The 22,486-nt window shown below is 42.0% G+C and overlaps 1 protein-coding gene across 3 annotated transcripts in view; it reads left to right on the top strand.

Annotated features, from left to right (window-relative positions):
* CDK8 (cyclin dependent kinase 8) overlaps positions 1 to 22,486 on the top strand; it is a 50,716-nt gene that overhangs the window by 11,361 nt on the left and 16,869 nt on the right. For 2 of the 3 annotated variants that reach the window (XM_085848376.1, XM_085848375.1), the window contains 7 exons: positions 2,020 to 2,130; positions 3,460 to 3,600; positions 4,086 to 4,143; positions 6,640 to 6,771; positions 10,898 to 11,041; positions 11,136 to 11,205; positions 11,471 to 11,543. In XM_085848376.1, the coding sequence (XP_085704502.1) occupies positions 2,020 to 2,130; positions 3,460 to 3,600; positions 4,086 to 4,143; positions 6,640 to 6,771; positions 10,898 to 11,041; positions 11,136 to 11,205; positions 11,471 to 11,543 (729 nt within the window). The remainder of the gene's footprint in view (positions 1 to 2,019; positions 2,131 to 3,459; positions 3,601 to 4,085; positions 4,144 to 6,639; positions 6,772 to 10,897; positions 11,042 to 11,135; positions 11,206 to 11,470; positions 11,544 to 22,486) is intronic. The other variant, XM_085848377.1, reaches the window with a different exon arrangement.

Here is a 22,486-nt window from a genome sequence, read left to right as displayed (position 1 = left end):
ATATATATATATATATATATATATATATATATATATATATATATATATATATATATATATATATATATATATATATATATATATATATATATATTTTTAGCTATAAACTATTTTGAAAATCTTAACGCTCACATTTGAATACCATAGGTATGAAAATTTTACTTATTCCAAAAATACAGTTTTCTTCTTTATTCTGTATTTTTACCTTCGCAAACTTTGTTGCGAAGGTTATGTTTTGATGATCGCTGTGTATTTGTTTATTTCTTTATTTATTTATTTATTTGTGAATATGTGTGTTTGTTTGTTATTCACATAACTCCAAAGGTATTGAACTGAATCGCAGCAAATTTGGTGGGATGATTGGTTATTATCCGAGGACCATTTGATTAGATTTTGGGAGCGATCGGGTCAAAGGTCAAGGTCATGAAAAGGTCAAAATCGTCTTTTTACCATAGCGCGGTCAATTTGTATCCAATTTGCATGCAACTAATGCCAAAATATTCATAATTCAATGCCCTATCTTGTGATATATGACATGACACAATGACGTAATAACCCTTATTCGCAGTTGGGAGTCAAATGTCAGGGAGGGTCACGACATTGCAAAATGTGCGGTTTTAGTCATAACACGGTCAATTCTTATCCAATTTGCATGAAACCAACACCAAAATGTTGACTGTTCTGTTCCCCACACTCTAATACCAATTACAAAATTAAGAGTACAAAGGTTAAGGTCGAGGTCATGAAAGGGTCAAAATCGTCATTTTGCCATAGTGCGGTCGATTTTTATCCAATTTGCATGCAACCAATGCCAAAATGTTGTGAATTCAATGCCCAATCTTGTGATATACGATATGACACAGGAAATTTAATGTTTTTAAGCCATCGTAACACATATGAGATGGCAGATGTGGTATGGGATTAAATACCCTCACAATCAACGTTTTCTGGGGGGGGGGAATGTAGTGTTGGTGAAGGTATGTGCTCTACCGAGTGCCCGTTCTAGTTTCTACTGCAATGATGGATGGGAACGTTTCGAACGGGCACTGCACTAGTTTGAAAAAAAAAAGTATTGAATACAGCAAGCGTTTTTGAATCTAATCAATATGAGAAACGAGAATGAATGAGACTCACCATTATTATATGTGAAGAAGAAGACTGAGGAAGAGTTTTTGTTTGAATATAAATTGAAAACGGTCCATTTATCCTCACCTTACTCAACGATATCATACTGATTGGGATTGATTTGTGGTATCCCCTACAGGACAGTTGCTGCCAGCCAGACGCAGGCATGCATGGACGGACAGACAGATAGATGCAGACACACTGAGACTGGGCTCCTTTTATATTATAAACTTTGTCATAATTAGTCATTGTCTCAGTTCACATTTTTAAATACCACAGTTGGAAAGCGAAAATATCACATTTTTAGTGTTTTTAGACTGTCAATAAACATATTTTGATGACCTTTAATAATTAAATTGTGTTGCAATCAGAGGGTGCAGGTGTTCCCCCTCCCCCCCCCAACATTCCTATCGTCACTGATTTGCCACCAAAATGTCCCATAGTCACTCTTTCCTCTCCTATCTCCTCCCAAGCTTTTACTTTCTTTTCACTTCTTCCATGGATACTGCTGTGCCCTCTTCTCTTTCTCCCCCAACCCCCCTCCTCATCCTTTTCTCAACTTTTAATTTTCTCCATTTAACCCCCTCCAACAATCGACCTCTCCCTTACCTTCACTTGTATGTTATAAACAGATGTTCCCTTGTGTAGTGCTTGTTTGTTTTAAAGTTCAATGTTTAGGTTTGCATTTGACTTGCTTTCGAGGATGTAAAGTATGAAATGACAATTCAACATTCGGTGTTCATGTAAACCTTTGCAAATTTATTATTTTTTAAGTAGTTTGTGACAATAACATGAAGAGAGTTTTGCTCTTATTTTACATCTGGTTAATTATAAAACAGTTTCCATTTCAATGCTGAATTAAACTTCACATCTTTGCTCTTCTCTCACCCCAAGCTCCTGAGGGAATTGAAACATCCAAATGTAATTGCTTTACAAAAGGTATTTCTCTCTCATGCTGAACGAAAGGTTTGGCTGTTGTTCGACTATGCGGAACACGATCTATGGGTGAGTTTCAACACTTGGAAGACACACATTAATCTTTTTTTATGCTTCCGTTGATGAAGTCGCCGGAGGCATTATGTTTTCAGATTGTCCATCCGTCCTTGCTAATTTTCTCTGTTTTCTCTGCAACCGCTTATCCGATTGAGACAAAAACTTTTACCACATATGCAACTACTCATGTAGAATGTTTTCATGATAATTATGATGTCATAGGTCATGTGGTATTGCAGCCATGTTGGAAAAAAGGAAAAGCTCTGGACCTCTGTAGCTCTGAAACTGCTCAATGGAAAAAAAATTAAACTTGGCACGTGTGTACTCCCCATGGGAAACTAGTGTGATTTTTTTTTTTCGATTATGTCATACGTGTCTTCGTGATGTCGTAATTGCATACATCGAACACTTTATCCAATTGGTCTGAAATTTTTTGAGGATCAGCTAGGGCTAAATTGTATGGGGGGAGGGTGGAATTGATGACGACATCGGTCATGTGGTTCGGCAGTTATATTGTTTTTAACATGAAAACCTTCAAAAATCTTTTCTGAAACAGCTGAAAAGATCGATGTAAAACTTTGCAGGTATGATTGCCAATCAATGAGGAACAAAATTTTCTCCACTTATGATGTCATAGGTCACATGGTTTGGCAGCTTTGTGTTTTGAAAAATAAACCTTTAAAAATCTTCTCCAGAACGGCTTGACAGATTGAAGGGAAACTTCACCCACATGTTCCCCAAGCCTTGGGAATACCAGGGTGTTCAGGACTAATTAATAGGTCACATGTTTTGGCAGCCACATTGAACGAAAATCATTTTTTTAAAATGTATATCTCTTGAACCGCTTCATCAATCGACATGAAACTTCACAATTATGATATAGTAGTCGTGGGGAATATATGTTTTAAATTTAAACCTGATCGGCCGCATGGTCTGGCAGCCATAATTATTAAATATTTTGAATCTTGGTTCAGGGATTTAAATCCAACTTGGTACAAGTATATATATAGTGATGTAATAGTGTGGGCGGAGGCAGATGTGGCAACGTCGTGACGTTGAAGAGTGCCCTTCTAGTTTAAACCGATTTTTGTTTTTGCTGTTGGATATCATTTGGATAATTTTGATGCAAAATGAGTTATTGTAGTTGGGAGGAGATATTAAAATATGACATTGAATTGTTGCTTTTGGAAGTAGAATTTAATGTTTCTATTCATCTACCAACCAGTATATTGTTTATCCTTCTCAATCCTTTGTTGTTGTTTTTTTGCCTCCTCATCAGAACAATTCCATTAATCCCTTCAATTACTGTTGCATGCCTGTCCTTTTTTGATTGATCCACAGCACATCATAAAGTTCCACCGAGCTTCTAAAGCAAACAAGAAACCAGTGCAGCTGCCACGTGGAATGGTCAAATCGCTGTTGTATCAAATTTTGGATGGAATCCATTATCTTCATGCAAACTGGGTTTTGCATAGAGATTTGGTAATGCATTTAAATGCCACCTTATCTTTACCTGCAACACCATACCCACAATGCACTTTGCTTTCATCAACATCCCACATAATATTTACACTGAGTTACAAGAACTTAATATACATGGAGTCACTAAAGTGAGGCATTTACTGGCTGGAATGCTAACAATAGCAGCACCTAGTATCAGAAAACTTTTTCATCCATCAACGACATGACCTGGAGCACCCCGAAAGTCATGACAACCTGCTACTAAAAATTTTCATTACTATTTGGCTTCAAATATGGAATTCCAAAAGCCAGCCAATTAAACTTCCAGCACCTAACAATGACAACCATCAGATGTTAACCAAAACAACAGATGTGTGCACTCACCCAACACTGGATGATTGACAGCCAGCATTCAACCGCTAATTGCTATTATTAAGCATCTGCTAACCAAAACGATTTTTTATCCTTTGGTAACGGCTCTCTCTATTTAATCTTGCTCTCCTCAGAAACCAGCAAATATCTTGGTGATGGGGGAAGGACCAGAGAGAGGCAGAGTAAAAATTGGTGAGTAAAAGTTTGTTTTTTAATAGCTGGGTATGATAGCATCAAACAGCAGTTTGCTTTATTGGATGTACGCATGCATGCACGGAGCTCATTTACATAGCAGCATAATTCCCAAAATAATGGAATCCATCATCACTGCTAATGTCATCTTTCTTATTTTCAAACAGCATGATCTCTGACTGTAAGTTTGGATTCCTTCCTCGTCACTCAAATGTTGACATGCTGCCGTTTGTCAGCAATGGTAGGAGACCCTAAATCCCTGACAAGACATCAGGAATGTCTCCCTGGATTATACAGTACTGTGTAAAAGTCTTTTGCCACCACTTTTTTCACGAATTTGTAGTTTTTCTCTTGCAATAGAAATAATTCCAAGCCTGGTGTTAGCTTTTTGGTTGAGGTAGCTGACTTAAGATCTTAAGGTCTTGAGTTTGAGCCTCTGTTGTGCTGTTAAATAACACCAGGTGGGTTGACTCAGCCTGTCATCTTTCCGAGGTTGTCAAAATGAGTACCAGCTTACTGGTAACGGGGGGCACTGCATCGGCGGCACAGCCGCACTCCCAACAATGATGCAACCAGCAGCCACTGGCTGGAAATGAAATAATATATACTCAATATAAACCCAAACCAGGCCTAAGATATCAAACTCGACAAGACTCAAAATAATAGTTTTACACCAAGAAAGCAATTCCCAGAGAGAAATATCCTGCAAAACGAGTGCTTCCAGATGTTGCATTCAAGCAACAATACAGAAGCATAATGAGATTGGAGAAGTGAAAGATAGAAAACAAATTGTAAGGTCAAATAAACTCAGCAAAACAAATGCATCGAACAACCTCCCGATGTAATTGCAGGAATGCATTCTAAAACTGATGTCTGCTGTTTTGCTTGAAAGAGATGGTCACACGAAACATTGAAATTTCATGCATTAGTGCAGTATTGTATAGTACAATCCAATTCATCTTTGTTTCTTTATTAATAAACAATAATAATGATAACCTTTTATTTATCATAATATGCCAATGTAACAATAAAGATGTTTATTTTCAAGGTAGCCTGAGAATTTTGCACAATACTGTATCTGGGGCATGCAACAGTTTTATGTCCTGCTCTGCTTCCAAGCTCATGGCCTGCTCCCAGAGTCTCTGCATTGCTACCAATGGAATCCTGTCTTCTCCTTCCCTCTCCCATTGGTGGTTGAAAGGTCCATTGCTATTTCTCATCGACAGAAATGACCTCTCTCATGCTCTGGAAAACTCTTCTTTTTTACTTGTGTAATATTTATTAGATGGTGGTCTGACAAATGGAACGTGTCTTTAAATCCTGGCAAATCTGTCTCACCTGGTTGCTCCAGAAAGATCATCAAATGAATCCACCTTTCTATTTCCAGGGTCAGCCACTGGAAGAAGTTGTCTTTTGCACAGCCTGTTGTTGGCTTTGTGGTTAGGGGAGCTGGCTTGGGATCTTAGGGTCCTAAGTTAGAGCCCTGTTGGCTGCTGAATTAACACCAGGTGAGGTTGACTCAGCCTGTCATCCTTCCAAGGTTGGCGAAATGAGTACTGGTGAACTGGTATAGGGGCACAGCATCAGCGGCATAGTCGCGCCCCAACAAAATGAGAGCTACCCGGCAGCCAAGCTGCCATATGCAAGAAGAAGAAGAAGAAGAAATCTTTTGAGCTTGTAGGCCTCTCCTTCAACCATGACCTGTGCTGAGCTGACCATATAGAAAAGTTAGTCACAAAATCGGCATCGTGTCATTCCTTAAAATCAGAACTACTCACAGTCTACAAGGCCTTTGTCCATCACTCAATGGAGTACTGCTCTCCCCTCTGGGATTGTCTCTACCTCCTGTGTTGCAGCCACAGCACAAATACTGTTGCTCTCACGTCGCAGACAGGTCGGTGGCTTTTTTACACCTCTAATCCATTCCCCTTCATTCTCAGCCATCCGATTCCCCATCTGCTCCTTCAGAACACACGCATTCTTCTAGTAACCCCATTCCTAGTTAAACTTCCAAATCCAGGCTGACTGCACACCTCCAATTTGTTATTTTCTCCAATTTGTGGAACTGCCTTTGAGAGATGGTTTAATCCTACTCTTCCTCCAGGGCTTCAATCAGGCAGTGCACCACCATCTGATGTCACACCCTTCCCCTTACCTACTTACGATATTTTTTGTTTTTTTTAAACCTACATTAGTGGGTTTTTAACCAACATTTGCCAACTCTCGGACTTGTAGGTTACTGTTTCTGCCACTCCCCCCTCTCTCTTTCTTTCAAGTGTGGCTACACTGTCCCACTAAATGTATTGCATTTTAATACATTACCTCACTGTTCCCTACTTAGATCTTGTATTGAAAAAAAAAATAGGAGAAACAAGACTTGAGTCTATATCTTAGTTAATTCTGCTAGCTATATCTTTATTACACTGCATTGTAATGGTGTCATCCAACACTAACTTAATCTTTGTAACTTTAGAGGTGTCCATTTATCTCTTGCAGCTGACATGGGCTTTGCACGCTTATTCAATGCACCTTTAAAGCCACTTGCCGACCTCGATCCTGTTGTCGTGACATTCTGGTATCGTGCTCCAGAACTGCTTCTGGGAGCTAGGCACTACACAAAAGCTATTGGTCAGTAATGTTTTTCTGTTTACCTTTCAACTGCGTTTTCATTCGGTCCACTCCTTTTCATGATTTTATTTTTCCCCTCAATCTGACAGCCTGTCTCTCTAATTCCAATATTGGGTCTTGGATTCATTTTACCATTTGTAAGGCCATTAAGTTCATCAAAACATTTGCACAGAAATTTGAGGCCAACTGCATGGAACTTCTGCATATTCGTAGACTGTGCAATAGGGACGCAATGTATTGCACACAAAAAAGAGCAGCTTATAATATCTATCTATATATTACTGAAACTCTGAAGTATGTCATATATATGTATGTATGTTCCCGAAATACAGCCAAATCGGTACACTATAGCGCAAAGATTTTATGGCCACCTTACTCACCATTCGCCTGTGGTGTGCAGTATCAAGTTTCGTTCAAATCGGGCAATGAAAAATATTATTAAAAAATCAATTCCCGATTCAGTCAAGTACTCTTCGGGAGAATTTGATCAATGCAAACAACCTCAGCGTTATAGTTCGCTGCAGCTATTTTTTTTTTTTCTTGAAATGATTTTTTTCATCAACCGCTGTCACAACGGGAACCCAACAGGTTCACGGGTCATCTAGTTTCTTATAAAAGGCTGATGTAAAATTATTTTCTTTTCCGATTATGAATTGCTCTTCTGAAAAGAAGACTCGTTTTGCACTCCAAGTTAGTTCAGAACTACATGCTTTTTATTCCAACACAGATACACGTCACAGTCTGACATGTTTGTGAGGATAAAGGAAATATCGCGAAGAGATGTTACATGATCAATTAAGTCAGCAAATGTTAAATTGATGATTCATGTAAAACTACCACCCAAACAGTCCCAGTTGCCATCGTTGTAGCATCAGCACAGAAAATAACACTTTTCATTCAATTATAATTGACTGATTTTGAGGCAAAAAACCCTAAAATCCACCAATTGGCAGAAATCTGGCACACCACCATCGAACAAGAAAACAACAGCTGCACCTTTATTTTCAAGGGCAAATACAAGAGTACCTGCTAAATTATCAGAACCTTTGTGCGCAAATCTGGAATATGCACAACACGATCAACCTCATTCATTCATTAGCCCGTCCAATGTGTGCGTGCGCACGTCCAGGGCATAACTTTCTTACCATTTCAGCTTTTTCATCAAATTTTCAAGAAACCCTTATTATGAGAATATGGAGAATAATACTCAATTATAATTTTAAAATTTTAAACTTTTTTTTCACCATTTAGTTTGAGTGATATGAAGATGGGCTTTTGCATTTTGAGGTACTTTCGCATTCATTCATTCATGTACCATGTAGAGCGTTGCTGCTGGCAACAAAGTTTCTTGGCTCGGGTTACGATCCTGAACTGGTCGCCACTCCCACACAGGAAAGCAGGGCAGGAATTTGTAATTTGTTCAGGGTGCGAGCGATAGCTCACCTACTCTTTACGAAGGACACAGTGGGATGTTTAACGTCCACAAACTAATGCTGGCAGACCCTGTCGTCCAAATTTTGCATCATATCATGATTTGGTGGACGTTAAAGCATTTTAATAATAAGTTTGGTATTGTGGACATCCAGTTTAACGTCCATCAGAGGGACACCACCACACACTGTTGAATCACCCTGCCTGTGAAACATCGGGATGACAGTTTATAGCTGGGTCAGGATTCCAACCCAGGCTGGACAGTTTAAAGGTGTGTGCTCACCTCAAGGCCATCCTGCCAGCCTATATCAACTTCCCAGCTGTTTATTCGCTTCCAGTTTTGATAAACGATGACATCATCATGAAATATCTTTATAGGACTTTGTTGTTTGTCAAATTTAAATAATAACAAAAATCTCAGCGAATTTTTGATGAAATGCTAAAAAATATAAAAAAGTCAAATGCTCATCTTGAATATTGTAAGAAGTTTTTGAAGATTTATACATAATGTAATCATTATCACAATCGTAAATACAGGAACATTGGTTTACAGAAACATGATCACAATGACAGATTTAAAGCAGAGTGGAGTTTAAAAAAACCAAAAACAGCAGTAAATGCAACAAGCTAGTGGTGATGACATCAGTGCTGGAGATGCAGATAAAAGGCATTTTAAACTTGTATCCATCTCTTTGTAAATAACATGCTCCTTTTCCCCAAATAGTTACTTTTATAATTCCAGAGATTTTTATGATAGTGTTATGGATTTCAGAATCCGGTCTGATGAATGCATCCACACATTCAGGTCCTTAGACAGTTATTTCCTAAAATGCATGTCCAGACTCGCCCCATCCCCATGTCTAATGGGAATTTAAATGTGATCCATTGAGAAGGGTAAAGAATACATCCCCTCTCATGGGAAGCTTTTTTTCATTACGACAGACACATTTATGCACATATTCCTTTTGCGAACGTCGAGGCCCGCCCTTTTTCGAGCACACGGGTTGTCATGGTAATGGTGCGCAAGTGGTGTGGGGTGAGCTTGAGCCCGCGGAGATGGGCCACATATATAAAAAGAATTGGAGTTCCGTTCAAAGGAAAAAGAAAGCAAGTGAGGAAGCGCGCGAGAAGAGAAGCTAGTAAGAAGCGGGCAAGCGAGCCAGAGAGGGTGCGAGCGAGGAAGCGAGCGAGTGAGCGTGTGGGTGTCTGACAGCGCCAACAACGAGACAATTTGTCCTCAGTGCTTGAGCAAATGTGCGTTTGGGTGTGAGTAGCGCTGACAACGAGTGAGGCACGGGTCGGTCACAACGAGTGAAGCGCGGGTCAGTCATCAATGGACAGTGTGGGTCACTGGACGTCACCAATTTCGTGAAGTGTGAGGAGTTGCCCGTGTCACAGCACCAGGGTCTAAACCAGCGACAGACTATATCGGTGCCCCCCAGACGTCGACTGGCGTTCAAGGCTGTTTGCAGTGGGTGCATGGCACGGCAAGGCTGGGTGCTGGCGACGGACAAGACAAGCACACACACATTTCAGGACGTTTTCACTTCAGAGACGACTCTTCTCCCCACCCCCCCTCCCCCGAATGATCTGCTGGGTACCCTTGTCTGTGTTTAGTTGTAAGTGAGTCAACCCCTGATAAGCATCTGCTCTCTGTCTCTTTCCTGTCATTTTGATTGATTTTACCTGATTAGCTGTTCCTTTTGATTGCTTTGCAAGTTATTCACTTATTTACCTCAGAAAATAAAAAGTTATTTTTATTTATTTTCTTATTAATAAATCAATTGTTGACTTCCAACCTGTCTGTGTTTGTCCTTTCCTTCCATTGGTCGAGCATTGTCCGAACCTAGATAGACTGGGAGGTAATTACCACACAAATTGACCTGTAATAGTTGGCACGCACCAGCGGTTAAAACGCTCTGCCGCCCTAATTAAACTCTAATCAAGATAAGATTGGTGCTTTGCCGAGGAAGCGCTCCCCGTTCAGGTAACTACGTGACCTCTCGTTAAACGGCATAATTAGACGGTGGACGCTGGAACTCGTGGTTAACTGGGTGGCGTTTGTGGTTCTAAAACAACCCACCGTACCACAACGTCAATTGTGAGCGGTGGCCCCAGGTCCGGCTCTTCTGAAGACAACCGGGGATTAATCCCCCTGAGTGACAAACTGGTGTCTCGGTATCCTGGCGGTAACAATATCAACAAGATAGCAAGTGCCTTTTAACAATATATTTGAGGAAACTAAATGAACAGACAAATTGGCTTGCATTTGAAAATTTAACCGAGTGTACCCTTTTCATTGTCCAGTTGTGGCCAAAGAAAGGACAAGGAACAAGTGATAACCCAGTGCAATAACCTGTCTGAGGTGGACAACTGTCATTTCCACACTGAATGAGCTAACCTTCTGCATTTGCTCTTCCACAATGATGACTCGACAGGTACAGTGACTGTGACTGTGACTCCCACTTCTAAAGTAGGCAAGTGAAACCGGTGCTTATCTCCACAAAGTAGACTGGATAGTGCTCAGTTTTTACAAGACGACCTCACTGCATATTCCTCATATTGCAAGGTTGGGCTGCCATGGGGGGGGGGAGGGGGGAGTAGGAGAAAGGCTTTTGGTGTTGATCTTCTTAATTTGCACAAGAAAAGGTTTGCTTTTCTGGTGTTACAATTTTATCGACCATTTTTGCTACAGATATTTGGGCGATTGGGTGCATATTTGCGGAACTTCTGACCTCGGAGCCAATATTTCATTGTCGACAGGAGGACATCAAGACCAGCAATCCCTACCATCATGATCAGCTGGATCGAATTTTCTCTGTCATGGGCTTTCCTGCTGGTAAAACGGGCAAATGTGAGGGTAGAATTGAGAAATAGATGTTTTGTGAAGAGTACAACAGGAATCTGAATTTCCTTCTTTTTTCACATTCCAGATAAAGATTGGGAAGATATTCGTAAAATGCCGGAGCATCCAACCCTTCTGAAAGACTTTCGCAGAACCAAGTAAGTGACAGCTGCTGGGTGATCGGTGTCATTTGGGACTAAAGTGTGTCAAGCTATTGTGAAAGGCAATGTGGAAATGTGCTAAAGGGATCATGTGTTGTTAGTCCATGTGCTTATGAGTAAAAGTGATTTCGAGGTGCAGGAGTTTGGAGCACTGTTCAAATGGCTTGGGTGGCCATAAACGAGCATTGTAAAGGTTAAAGTACAAGTAGAGGGATGTCTTTGATCAACTAATTGTTTTGCTTCTTCTGTTTTTTTGGTACAGTTATGCAAACTGTAATTTGATCAAGTATATGGAGAAGCACAAAGTGAAGCCAGACAGCAAAGCATTCCACCTGGTTTGTCTTTCCCTTCCTTATGTCTATCTCAGAGTTTAATCTGTCTAACTCGTACATGCATATTTTCAAGTGTTTCTGCATTTGTAAGTTATTCTTTCATGGCTGAACCATAGCACCGAGAACCCCCAAATCTTGGGTGTAGGTACTTCAGCATCTGGGTGAGGTGTGAGACAACTGCACATTGTCTTGACGTCCGTTTTGAGGCTACCAATGGTGGCTATAAAGTGTATATTGGGATGTAGTATCGGGGAGTGCTGCTGCTGGCCCACAGGCAAAAGGTAACCACCATGAGGCCAATACCTCCATGGCTTTTCAATGTCCAAGACATCCTGAAACTACCACCAGGAGAAGCTTAGCCAACCAGGCAACATCAGGTCTCCCCCCACCCCAGACAGCCCCTGCTCGTCACTCATGAGAGTAAGTAGGCTGAAAGGTACAATCTCAAAGGGCCCTGATGGATAAAAGTTTTAAGCATCTACACTACCGGTCAAAAGTTTTGGAACACCCCCATTTTCAGTTTTTACTGAAATTTAAGTAGTTCAAGTCCAGTGAATAACCTGAAATGGTACATAGCTAAGCGGTGAACTGCCAGAGGTTTAAAAAAAAACGGTTTAGGTTACCAAACACTGAAAAATAATGTATATTTCAGAGTTGTTAAAAAGTAATCCTTTTCAGGGAACAAGTAATGCTGGGGTTTCCTTATCTTTTGGAGTAGGAGGTTCTCATTAAAAAGTAGCAGGTTACCATCACTGTGAGCGAAGCGAGCACAGTTGTATGGCCGCGGTCCAGGGCCCGCCTCGGGCCCTTGAAGCCGGAGGATCCTAGATGGCTGGAGATGCATTCTAGCATGATTTCTGACATGAAATAGTTCTCATATTATCATGCTGTTGGGGTGGAAAACTCCACAAAAACAGGTGGTTAGGCCTATACTGGATGTCGTTGCATTAACATACTGACTGACTGGTTGACTGAAATTCAGCTAAACTGTATAGTTAGTTCAAGCAGCTTTTAAACAGGGTTCATTCATTTAAGGCCATGGTTTAGGGCACACCAAGGTGTCTGGAAGATGGAGTATCTAAGCACGTTAAAAGAGAGGCATTTGGGCCATACCTTAGTTCTTAATAGGGAGATGATGCTGTACATGGTGGAGTACAGTGAGCAATCTGAAGTAAGTGTGTTACATAATAATTGTGTAGATGAACTATCATTCATGAAGGAAACCATATTCCATTTCACTTCTGTGAGTGTTCAGGGTTTGCTGTATGAATGCTGTGAGCACGAAGGATTAGATTATTATAATAATGTTGGGTAAAATGTGCAAACCAAACTATGAACACTGCAAATTCTTTATACATCAAGATTTAAAGTTTGATTGAAGTTATAGACTTATAGTGATATTATTTAATTCCAGTAATCAAGGAAGTGTGATATTTTTGATATCTATACAAAACATTCGAGGAGTTGTACTCATCTTGCATTTCTGCTGTCAAACCAATGACAAACTCATATAAATATTTCAATCAATCTTTAGTATTAAAATCATGTCCTTTGGGAATCTAAGTCACTATATATGTTTTATAGAAAGAAAAATTAATTATACTGACAACTCTCTATTGCAGGAGGCATGTTTAAGTTGCTTGTATTATTTTTAGGTCAGTGTTGTGCTTGACCAGGAGAGAGTACTAACAATAAAAGTAAGCCCGCTTTTATCGAAATACGAATGTGTTTTCGTCTCGGATTTCAAAACGGGGTATTGAGATTTTGTGGTGACAAAAAACAAACGGAAAAAAAATCGAAAAATCGCCTTGAAGTAGGCGGCGACCTTTGACATTTTTTCTCTGAGTAGACGGCTGCGGGTCGCCGGTAACCGGCTTCTGAGGAAACCCCTGGTAATGGGTTAGCAACTACAGCTGTTTTGCAGCAATGGAAGTAAATTAAGCCTTGAAAGTTGATGCAAACAATTCCGACTGGTGTCCCAACTTTTGTTGATTAGTTATAAACCCTGTGTCTTTATAAAAGCAGTGTTGGAACAGACTGTGTTGCTGCACCATCTGAAGCATTTTTGGACAATATTGCACTGCAGGAGGTAGTGTATTGTTATCATAATGGTGAGAAAAAGACAATTAACAAAGGAAGACAGACAGACCATTATAACCCTTAAAAGTGTAGGTCTTTCTTTTAGAGAAATTGCAAAGTAAGCCAAGGTGTCAGTGAGTACAGTTTCCTACACCATCAAAAGGCACTTGGAAACTGGAGGAAACTCTGACAGGAAGAGGTCTGGCAGAACCAAAGCCACAACACAATTAGAAAACAAGTTTCTGAGAGTCAACAGCTTGCGTGATGGGCAGCTCACAGGACAGCAGCTTCAAGCACAGCTTAACACTGGTCGAAGTAAGGAAGTCTCAGTTTCAACTGTGAAGAGAAGACTTCGAGCTGTAGGTTTGACAGGTCGAGTGGCAGTGAGAAAGCCATTGCTAAGATGGCAAAATAAGAAAAAGAGGCTTGCCTGGGCCATGAAGCACCACCAGTGGACTACTGAAAACTGGAAGGTCTTATGGACCGATGAATCAAAATTTGAAATCTTCAGTTCATCACGCAGGGTTTTTGTACGCCGTCGAGAAGGCGAAAGGATGGTTCGTCAGTGTGTGACACCAACTGTCAAACATGGAGGAGGAAGCGTGATGATCTGCGGCTCTTTTGCTGGATCCAGAGTCGGTGACTTGCACAGAGTGACTGGCACCCTGAACCAAAAGGGCTACCACAGCATTTTGCAGCACCATGCAGTACCCTCTGGTCTACGCCGAGTTGGTCAGGGGTTCATCCTACCGCAAGATAACGACCCAAAACATACCTCCAGGCTATGTCAGAACTACCTTAGAAGAAAAGAACAAGACGGTAGGCTTCAAATCATGGAATGGCCAGCACAGTCTCCAGACTTAAACCCCATCGAGCTGGCTTGGGATGAACTGGACAGAAGGGTGAAAGCAAAGCAACCTGCAAGTGCAACACATTTGTGAGAACTTCTGCAACAGTGTTGGGAAGAACTTTCCGAACAATATTTGATTCCAATGCAGAAAGAATGGCACGAGTATGTTCCACTGTTATATCTGCAAAAGGTGGCTACTTTGATAAGTCAAAAATTTAGATTAAATTTTGTTCAACAAAACGATTCCATAATTTATTTGTGATCTGCAATTGTTTTTGTTCTATGCTTTAATTTCAGAGTACATTGAAACATTAAACTGCTTAAATTTCAGTAAAAACTGGAAAAATGGGGGTGTTCTAAAACTTTTGACTGGTAGAGTATATACATTCCCAATTAAAAATATCAGGAAAATTGATTCTGGGCTATGGTTAATGAGAATAAGAAAAATTAAAAGCTCCAAACTTTACCACCATGCATGAGCTCGGGTGTGACGTCAACACCTCAATCCTGAGAGATTGAAATGAAATGTGGATTTCTGCCCTTTTTTGCTTCTCATTAGTTGATTTTAAAAGTTTTTAACACAGCAAAGCTTTTTATTTTTTCCTGCTGTCCTTTGTTTCTTTATCTTGCTTTCCTTCTTTGTTGAAGACAGTAATGTGCTTTCCTTCATTAATGGTGTACTGTATATGTTCCTGAAATGGCCTTCATTGAGAGTATTGATAACTAAAAACATTCCATGGATTTTATTTGACACGAGACGACCCGTGAACCTGTTGGGTTCCTGTTGTGACAGTGGTTGAAGAAAAAAAAATAAAATAAACCACTGTCACCCGTAGGATGACCCGTATCTTGCCAAAAGGTGACCACGTGTGACTACTTTAAGGTCACACTGAGGTGAACAGAGCTGCTATCCACCAGGAGCGACTCCTTGAGGTATATCTGCCTACTAGAGATTCCGATGAGAATCGTTCTACAGAGTAACCATGAAAAATATGCGTTTGCCTCATAACGTCACCAAATGACGTCATAATGTCTCAAGCTTGACATATCTAGAAAGCACTCAGAGGTGTTCAATTCGAGGTACTACACGACATGGTTCCTAAAACTTGAAAATTTGACCTGGGGGTCAAATATGTTTGACCTCAGGCGCTAACCATGAAGGTCAAGGCCAATCGCCACCAAAAATTAATCAGCTGAGCGCCAGACCATGAACTATATTCCCATGAAGTTTGAAGACGATCTGATCAAAATTACTTAAAAATAAGGGTTTCGTCGACTCCCCTGATTTGCGACAAAGTGACCTTGACCTTTAACCTTGACCTTCAAAATTTTATGTGCTGAAAGGGACCTCTATAGGCATCTGATATGCGAAGTTACAAAAATTTCCAATAACTGTGCTCTGCAGAATTTTTATACATGATTACAGCCAAACAAAAAAAAAACATACAAGCTGACTAACATATTGTTACGTTTGAGGGGGGGGGGGTATGCATTGAAAGGGTAATTAGGATGTTTAATTAGGTATGCCATGCTGTTCGAGTTTACCAGGATCTCGATGTAATAAGTAGCAATTCAGTGGTGATAAGTTGTCTAGTAAATGTTCATTTCTTCAAGGGGGAAATGATAAATGTCACGTAATTAGATAGGGACACGGGATAGGGTAAGTGTGTCTGCGTAAACCCCTTTTGGTATTCTCTGAAGACTGGCCGTGACGTCACAGGACAGTGCAGCGGATGGCTCCGCCCCGTGATCACGATTGGCGGAAGGCGATGGCGGTGGGCCAATAAACGGCTCGATTGAAGTGACGAGGACCAAGGATAAAAAGGTTCTGTTCGGGGTCGAAAAGGAAGAGGAAGAAGATTACAACCAAAAGATCGTGTTTTTTTTTTGGTGGGGAGGCTGTTGCGCGGGGAGCATCCTTGTTGTTGTGCTGACACGATCGTGTTCTTGATCGTGTCTTGGAGCCTTGCTGAGTCTCGTGCCTCACCTTGGTTGGCTCTGGGGTTCTGCTGACTCGGAGTACGGGGTCGAACGGCGGGCGGACCTGCCTCCCTCTCCTGCTCGCAACTTGGCGCCAGAACTGGTTCCCTGGCGGCTGTGAGCAGACTTGGGCCAAGACCAGGAGGTCGACAGCACCACGGTTTCTCCTGCCCCCCTGACGAGAGCAAGGCCAGCTCGTCCGACGCCGATCCAGGGACAGTTGCGTCCACACCACGGTCCAGCCTGACCACCAGAAATAGCTACGTTGTGTGTGTGTGTGTGTGTGTGTGTGTGTGTGTGTGTGTGTGTGTGTGTGTGTGTGTGTGTGTGTGTGTGTGTGTGTGTGTGTGTGGCGCCTTAGAGGGATTGAGAACTGTATATTCATTGTAATTGTTTGTGTTTTTCCCCACGCCCGATCCCACACCATCCCGTCGAATCGCCCCGGATCCCTCTTCTTGCCGAGTCTTGTTATTTCTGGTAATAATAAAAACAAATAAACATCATCAACTCAGTGAAAAGTGACTCGTGCCACCTTCCTCGTCCCGTTTGCGGTAGAGCGATTAGAACCGCCATGTTTGGGTTATAAATAAATAAACCGCCTCCATCGTTTCGGCTCATTCTACGTTGGCGGGACTGTTCAGGTGTATACCCTGGTTAAAATAGGTGTACCATATCCCTGTGTCGTAAGAGGCGACCAGGGTTGTGTCAGGAAGGGCATCCGGCGTAAAACATGTGCCAAATCACTATGCGGATCATACGGATGATCCGCTATGGCGACCCCTAATGGGAGCAGCCGAAAGAAGAAGAAGAAGAAGAAGAAGTACTGATGAGGTCAAAGGCAATCACATAACCTGTGGAATACTGCACTGATTCCAATTAATTACAAAAAGTAGTAAAGTTTTTGCAATCAAATTCGAGGCTCATGGATGAGCTACAACACAAAGGAACAGAACAAAAATAATATTGTGGATAAGAGGGGTGGAGGGGGACATTAACAGCATGGTAGAGGGACACATAATAATGGGTGAGGGGAAGAATGAGAGCAAGTAGAGGGGGAAGAGGATATGAGAGGTGAACAAGCTGGATAAAAGCTCAAATACGCAAAAAGGGAAATCAGGAATGAAAACTGAAGAGAGAGAGGAGGGAAAACAATAAATGAGAAAGGTTTGAGTGACCTGAACTTCTTGAGGAAGTTCACTCACTCATACTCCTTGGTCTCACTTTCAGACATAATCTTTCTTGCGCAAACCACATTTCAATGTTAGCCTCCAAAGGCAGTTGCCAAATGGGCATCCTCTGTCATACAAAGTCCTTCCTTGGCACACCTGCATTCCTATCCACCGACAAGGCCTTCATCCACAGCTTGATGGAGTACTGCTGTCCACTCTGGGCTGGCAGCCCTGCCTCACAGCTTGCTCAGCTTGACATCTTGGAAACCAAGGCCTTTAAGATTATTGGAATCTCCCATGATGAAGATAGGTCTATGGGTCTATCACTTCACCATCACAGATAGGTCAGTAGTCTCTGTCTTCTTCCGCTTCCTCTCTGGTCTTGCCCCCTCTGCTCGTTCCATACTTTGTCCCCTCCCAGGTTTCTGTAGGCACATACAGTCCACCATCAACCCCCTTCTGGTGAAATTCTCTCGATCCAGGAGATCACATCTCACCTCCACTCATTTGTTCCTCTTTCTTCCTGCCTGTGGAACCAACTTCCATATTCTCTTCAATCTCATTTTTCCTTCCAGGTCTTCAAGACAGCTGTTCACCACCATCTCAGAATATCCCCAATTCAAAACCATGATCCCTTGTTACCTTGCTAACCCTCCCCTTCCCCAATCTCTCCTACTCCTACATTTCCATTTTTTCCCCTCCTGAGAGTTTCGTTTTGTATCCATCTTATCCACACCATGCGTCCTTTCCTGCCACCAATTTCTCCCCACCCCCACTGTTTGTCTGCCTCCCTCTATCTTGTCCTTCAACTTCACAGTTCGTGTTTCCCCCTCCCCCTCTCTCTACTATTCCTTTTGTTCTGTTATGTCCTGATCGGTTCGGTGTTCTCGCTCTTCCACTTTCCTCGACTCTGTATACAAAAAAGGAAGGGGTGGGCTTGCAGAGGGTTAATGAGCTAGAAAAGATCATGGGTTTGGATGGAATAAAAGTACATATGCTTCAGGATGAGTTTCAAAATAAGCTTCCACCAAAACAGAATGAAACTACATTTGAATGAATCCGAGATTATTTTATGAATCGGTTTATTATTCTTTTTGGTTGCTTATTACAGGGCGTGCGCTGGTATACAATTGCACAGAGTTTGAAATGTCCCCGGCGTCTACCATGTCTCCGGTGTCCGCCCCCCCCCTCCACGCGCCTCAAGTGACAGCCAATGACAGCCGTCCAGTATATGGCAGTGCGTAACCTAGACGGAAATGGCGACAACTGATGGAAACAATTGACGGAAATACCCGAGTATTCATGGGCCGTCAACTGACGGAAAAATCCGGAGACGGCCAATATAATAATAATAATAATTTGCCGGTTTCCGCATGAACTACACATTAGATTCACACAATACTGCCTTCTTAGGTCATATCTATCATCTCAGTAGAGATGACCAAATAATAACAGTCTCGAAGTCTGTCCGTCCGTCCACAATCAAACCGAGTGGTGACAAATAACCAATGGTGGAATGGATAGAGGTCGATGAGACATGCACAACGATATAACTTTTCAAGGTCGTCCAAGGTCGAGGTCAACGTCACGAGACTGTCAAAGTTGCGAAAATCGTCGATTTCAAATCGTATCTCCTCCCTCATTTATCAAGAGAGATCAAATGTTATGAGTGATTCAGATACTATGGACTATTATCGAGAACAACACGAGCCATTTTTTTGAAATTTGCTCTCGTTCTGATTTTATAGCCCTTCAAACTTCGCTCTGATTCCCCGTATGGGCCGTTCATAAAGTACATACAAAAATAAAAGTATTAAATTAAGAACCGGAAATCTCTGAGACAAATATTACATTTGAAGCTTTTGTCAGATTTAACTAAAACAATGGAACACAATTTTCTATGCACACTTATGTTCATTTATGACATTAACATTGTCTTGAATGTCAATTTGTACTTGTATTTTCAGAAATGACGTGCTGTGATATTAAAAGAAAAAGGTAAATTACACCGCTAGGGACTGCATTGTCATGACTTACAAACACCGGTTCATAAGGAACTGCTGGCTTTGCAAGCAATTAGCAATGTATGAGGGGGGTGGGTGGGTGGTCACTAGCCTGCATACAGAGGGGGGTGGGTGGTTTTGAAACCCGGAAGTAGAGCGTACGTACTTTATGAACTTCCCCTATTCCAGTCTGGCACAGTTACTTTCGACCTCTGGCAGAGATGACCGGCACTCCCGCTCGGGGGTATTTTTTCAATGGAAATTTGTGAAACGAATGTGTTATATATGTGAAAACCATTGAATTTATTGCTTGACGGAAAAAAAAACCCAAAAAACGCTCCCCTTTTATGTACGAACGAACGAAAGACATCATTTCCGCCCACCATGGCATTTCACGCCGAACGCTGAAAGCCAAGTTCTTCTTATTTTACATCATTCTTTTGCGGGCCCCCTGCCACGATGTATCGAACAATTTCATTCCTTCTGTTGTATATAAAGGTGCTTATCACAATAATAACAAGATTTTTACATTTCAAATATTAAGTACGCTTTTTAATTGTTTTTCAACTGAAAAAGCATAAATTGCATATTTTAACAGTGTACTCATTTGCTTCACCACACGTGCTGTATTGAAGGATTTCACTTGTTTAATTTGATACAAGCACGTGACCTTCATGAAGTGAGCACATCTGCATTGCTGATTCGTGGCTGACATAATCGGATATACAAGGAAATCTAACACAGGTGGAGGCTATTCAGCCCATCATGCCTGCGCGAACACCACCCCAACCAATCTACACAAGATCCAAGGAAGAAAATGCAAAATAAATTATAAATAAGTAATTAAGTAAATGTTTTTTTTTTGTTTTTTAAAAAAAAGTTTTTGCAGTTGTTTTTTTGTTTGTTTTTTTCTTTTTCTTTCTTCTTCCTCCTTGAGTTCTTTCTTCTCCATTTCTGGAAACTGGCATATGCATTTCAGAAATCGACTAGAATACTACACATGGTGAATTGTGATTGCATGTATATACATTTGAGGTATATATTTGATGAATGAGAAATTTGGTGGTAGTTTGAAAAATAGGATTGAAAATTTCTGGTTCAAGATTAACAGTCAAGTCGAGGTTGAATATATATATATGTATATATATATATATATATATATATATATATATATATATATATATATATATATATATATATATATATTGTTACGGCTGTGGAAATTCGCAGAACACCATAAAGGTCCTTAGTTCAGTTAGATCGATAAGTCTGTGTTCAGTTAGATTTCCCCACCGTTGTTGAATGGGAATTATTTGTGTCACAGTGCTGTGAATCTTCAGTTAGCCGTTTTTCTTTACTATCGTTATTTTGGACTAACCACCAACATCACTCTCATCAACCGCTTCACAACAACCACCAACCACAACCCCACCACCACCACCACCAACATCGCTCTCAAACAACCGCTTCAGACCCACCGTCCTCCCACCACCACAACCACACGCGCCTCTCAACAAACCACACCATCCTCATCACCTCAACCACAACGCCATCCACAATTACGCCAATCACCTAACCACCTTCCCCGCTACGCCAACTACCGATCACCTTCTCCATAAACCACACTACAACCCACTCCGCTTGTAAAACCGTCTCCACCAAGGAAAAGGAACAAGGGATTCCAGTGACGCCATGAAAAAGAAGAAGGTATTCCGATGGCGTGCGGATTTTCCCGCCTGTTTTTCCCACGCGCCGCAAGGGGGAGATCGTTCATCATTGGTCGGTTCATAGGGGCGAGGCGTTGGAAATGGGTAACGCCTCCTTTCTGGAAGCTTCCTGCAGGAGCTGGAAGGGGGGCGGAGCGATAAACGGGGAGGAGCGAGGCATTGGAACTGAGGAATACAAGGGCGTGCAGGATGCCAGGTCTGGGTCTTCGTGGTGGTTTTCGTCTGTGTGTGTGTCGTGAGTGTTGGTGGTTTCTTCTGGTGGTCTTCTTGGTTGGGATCTTCGGCTCGTGGTGGCCTGTCTGTGGAGAAGCGGTCCGTGGGACGACCTGTTCGTCGGATCTCGCAGTCGGTGGGGAGTCCGGGCGTGGCACCAGGGATGCGGACGGGAGGCGCCACTCTGCCAGCTCTGTCTCGCGAACCTGCGCGTTCATGTAAAGAGCGCCGGAGAAAGCTCGCCGGCCCCGCGGAAGGCCGAGCTCAGCCGCGGCTGTCCTCGCTGCCGTGGGGGACAGACGTCGCGACTCGCCCACCATCGCACCACGAGGGTGCAGGTAGCCTGCAACGGTCTCGTGGGGCCCGTTCGGTCATCCAGGCTCCACGCCATAAAGGTCTACTGACCCTGTCTGGTGCCCTCGTCTTTGAGGGTGGCCTTTGCCTTTCTTTTGAATGAATGTTGGTGGTGCCGTGTCCTTTAAGTAAAACTGTTTAAGTGCTTGTACATTCATAAATAATAGTCGGTCGTAGTGTCTTTGCCTTGCTCGTGTCTTTGGCCCTGTCCCATGCATGATTGCTTTGGCTGTACATACGTGCATACGTGTTAATTGAAATAATGTGCTTGGTTAAATGTACCCCATTCGTTGCGTCCTCCTTTCTCCCCATTGAAATGCCACCTTGCATTGCGGAATAATAGTTGGGTTGTTAAATAGCCGTTAAATAGAATCGGATCCGGCGAGGTCGGGTGATAATACTCGCTCAAGTTATCACTGCAGAACGGAACGGACCGCTTGAGCGGTTCGTGTCCAAGCCGACCTGCGCCGAGGTACGGTCTCCCGGTCAGCTACCTGCGCAGGTACTTAGGTATATCGATATTCGGCGATTGACCCTATTTTGCACGGGTAGAAAATTGGCGAGACCGTGG

The sequence above is a fragment of the Eptatretus burgeri genome, chromosome 12, assembly GCF_056783735.1.
Source record: "Eptatretus burgeri isolate ZD-2024b chromosome 12, Ebu_testis_v1, whole genome shotgun sequence".
NCBI classification, from domain to species: domain Eukaryota; kingdom Metazoa; phylum Chordata; class Myxini; order Myxiniformes; family Myxinidae; genus Eptatretus; species Eptatretus burgeri.
This window is presented reverse-complemented; position numbering and strand designations above follow the sequence as displayed.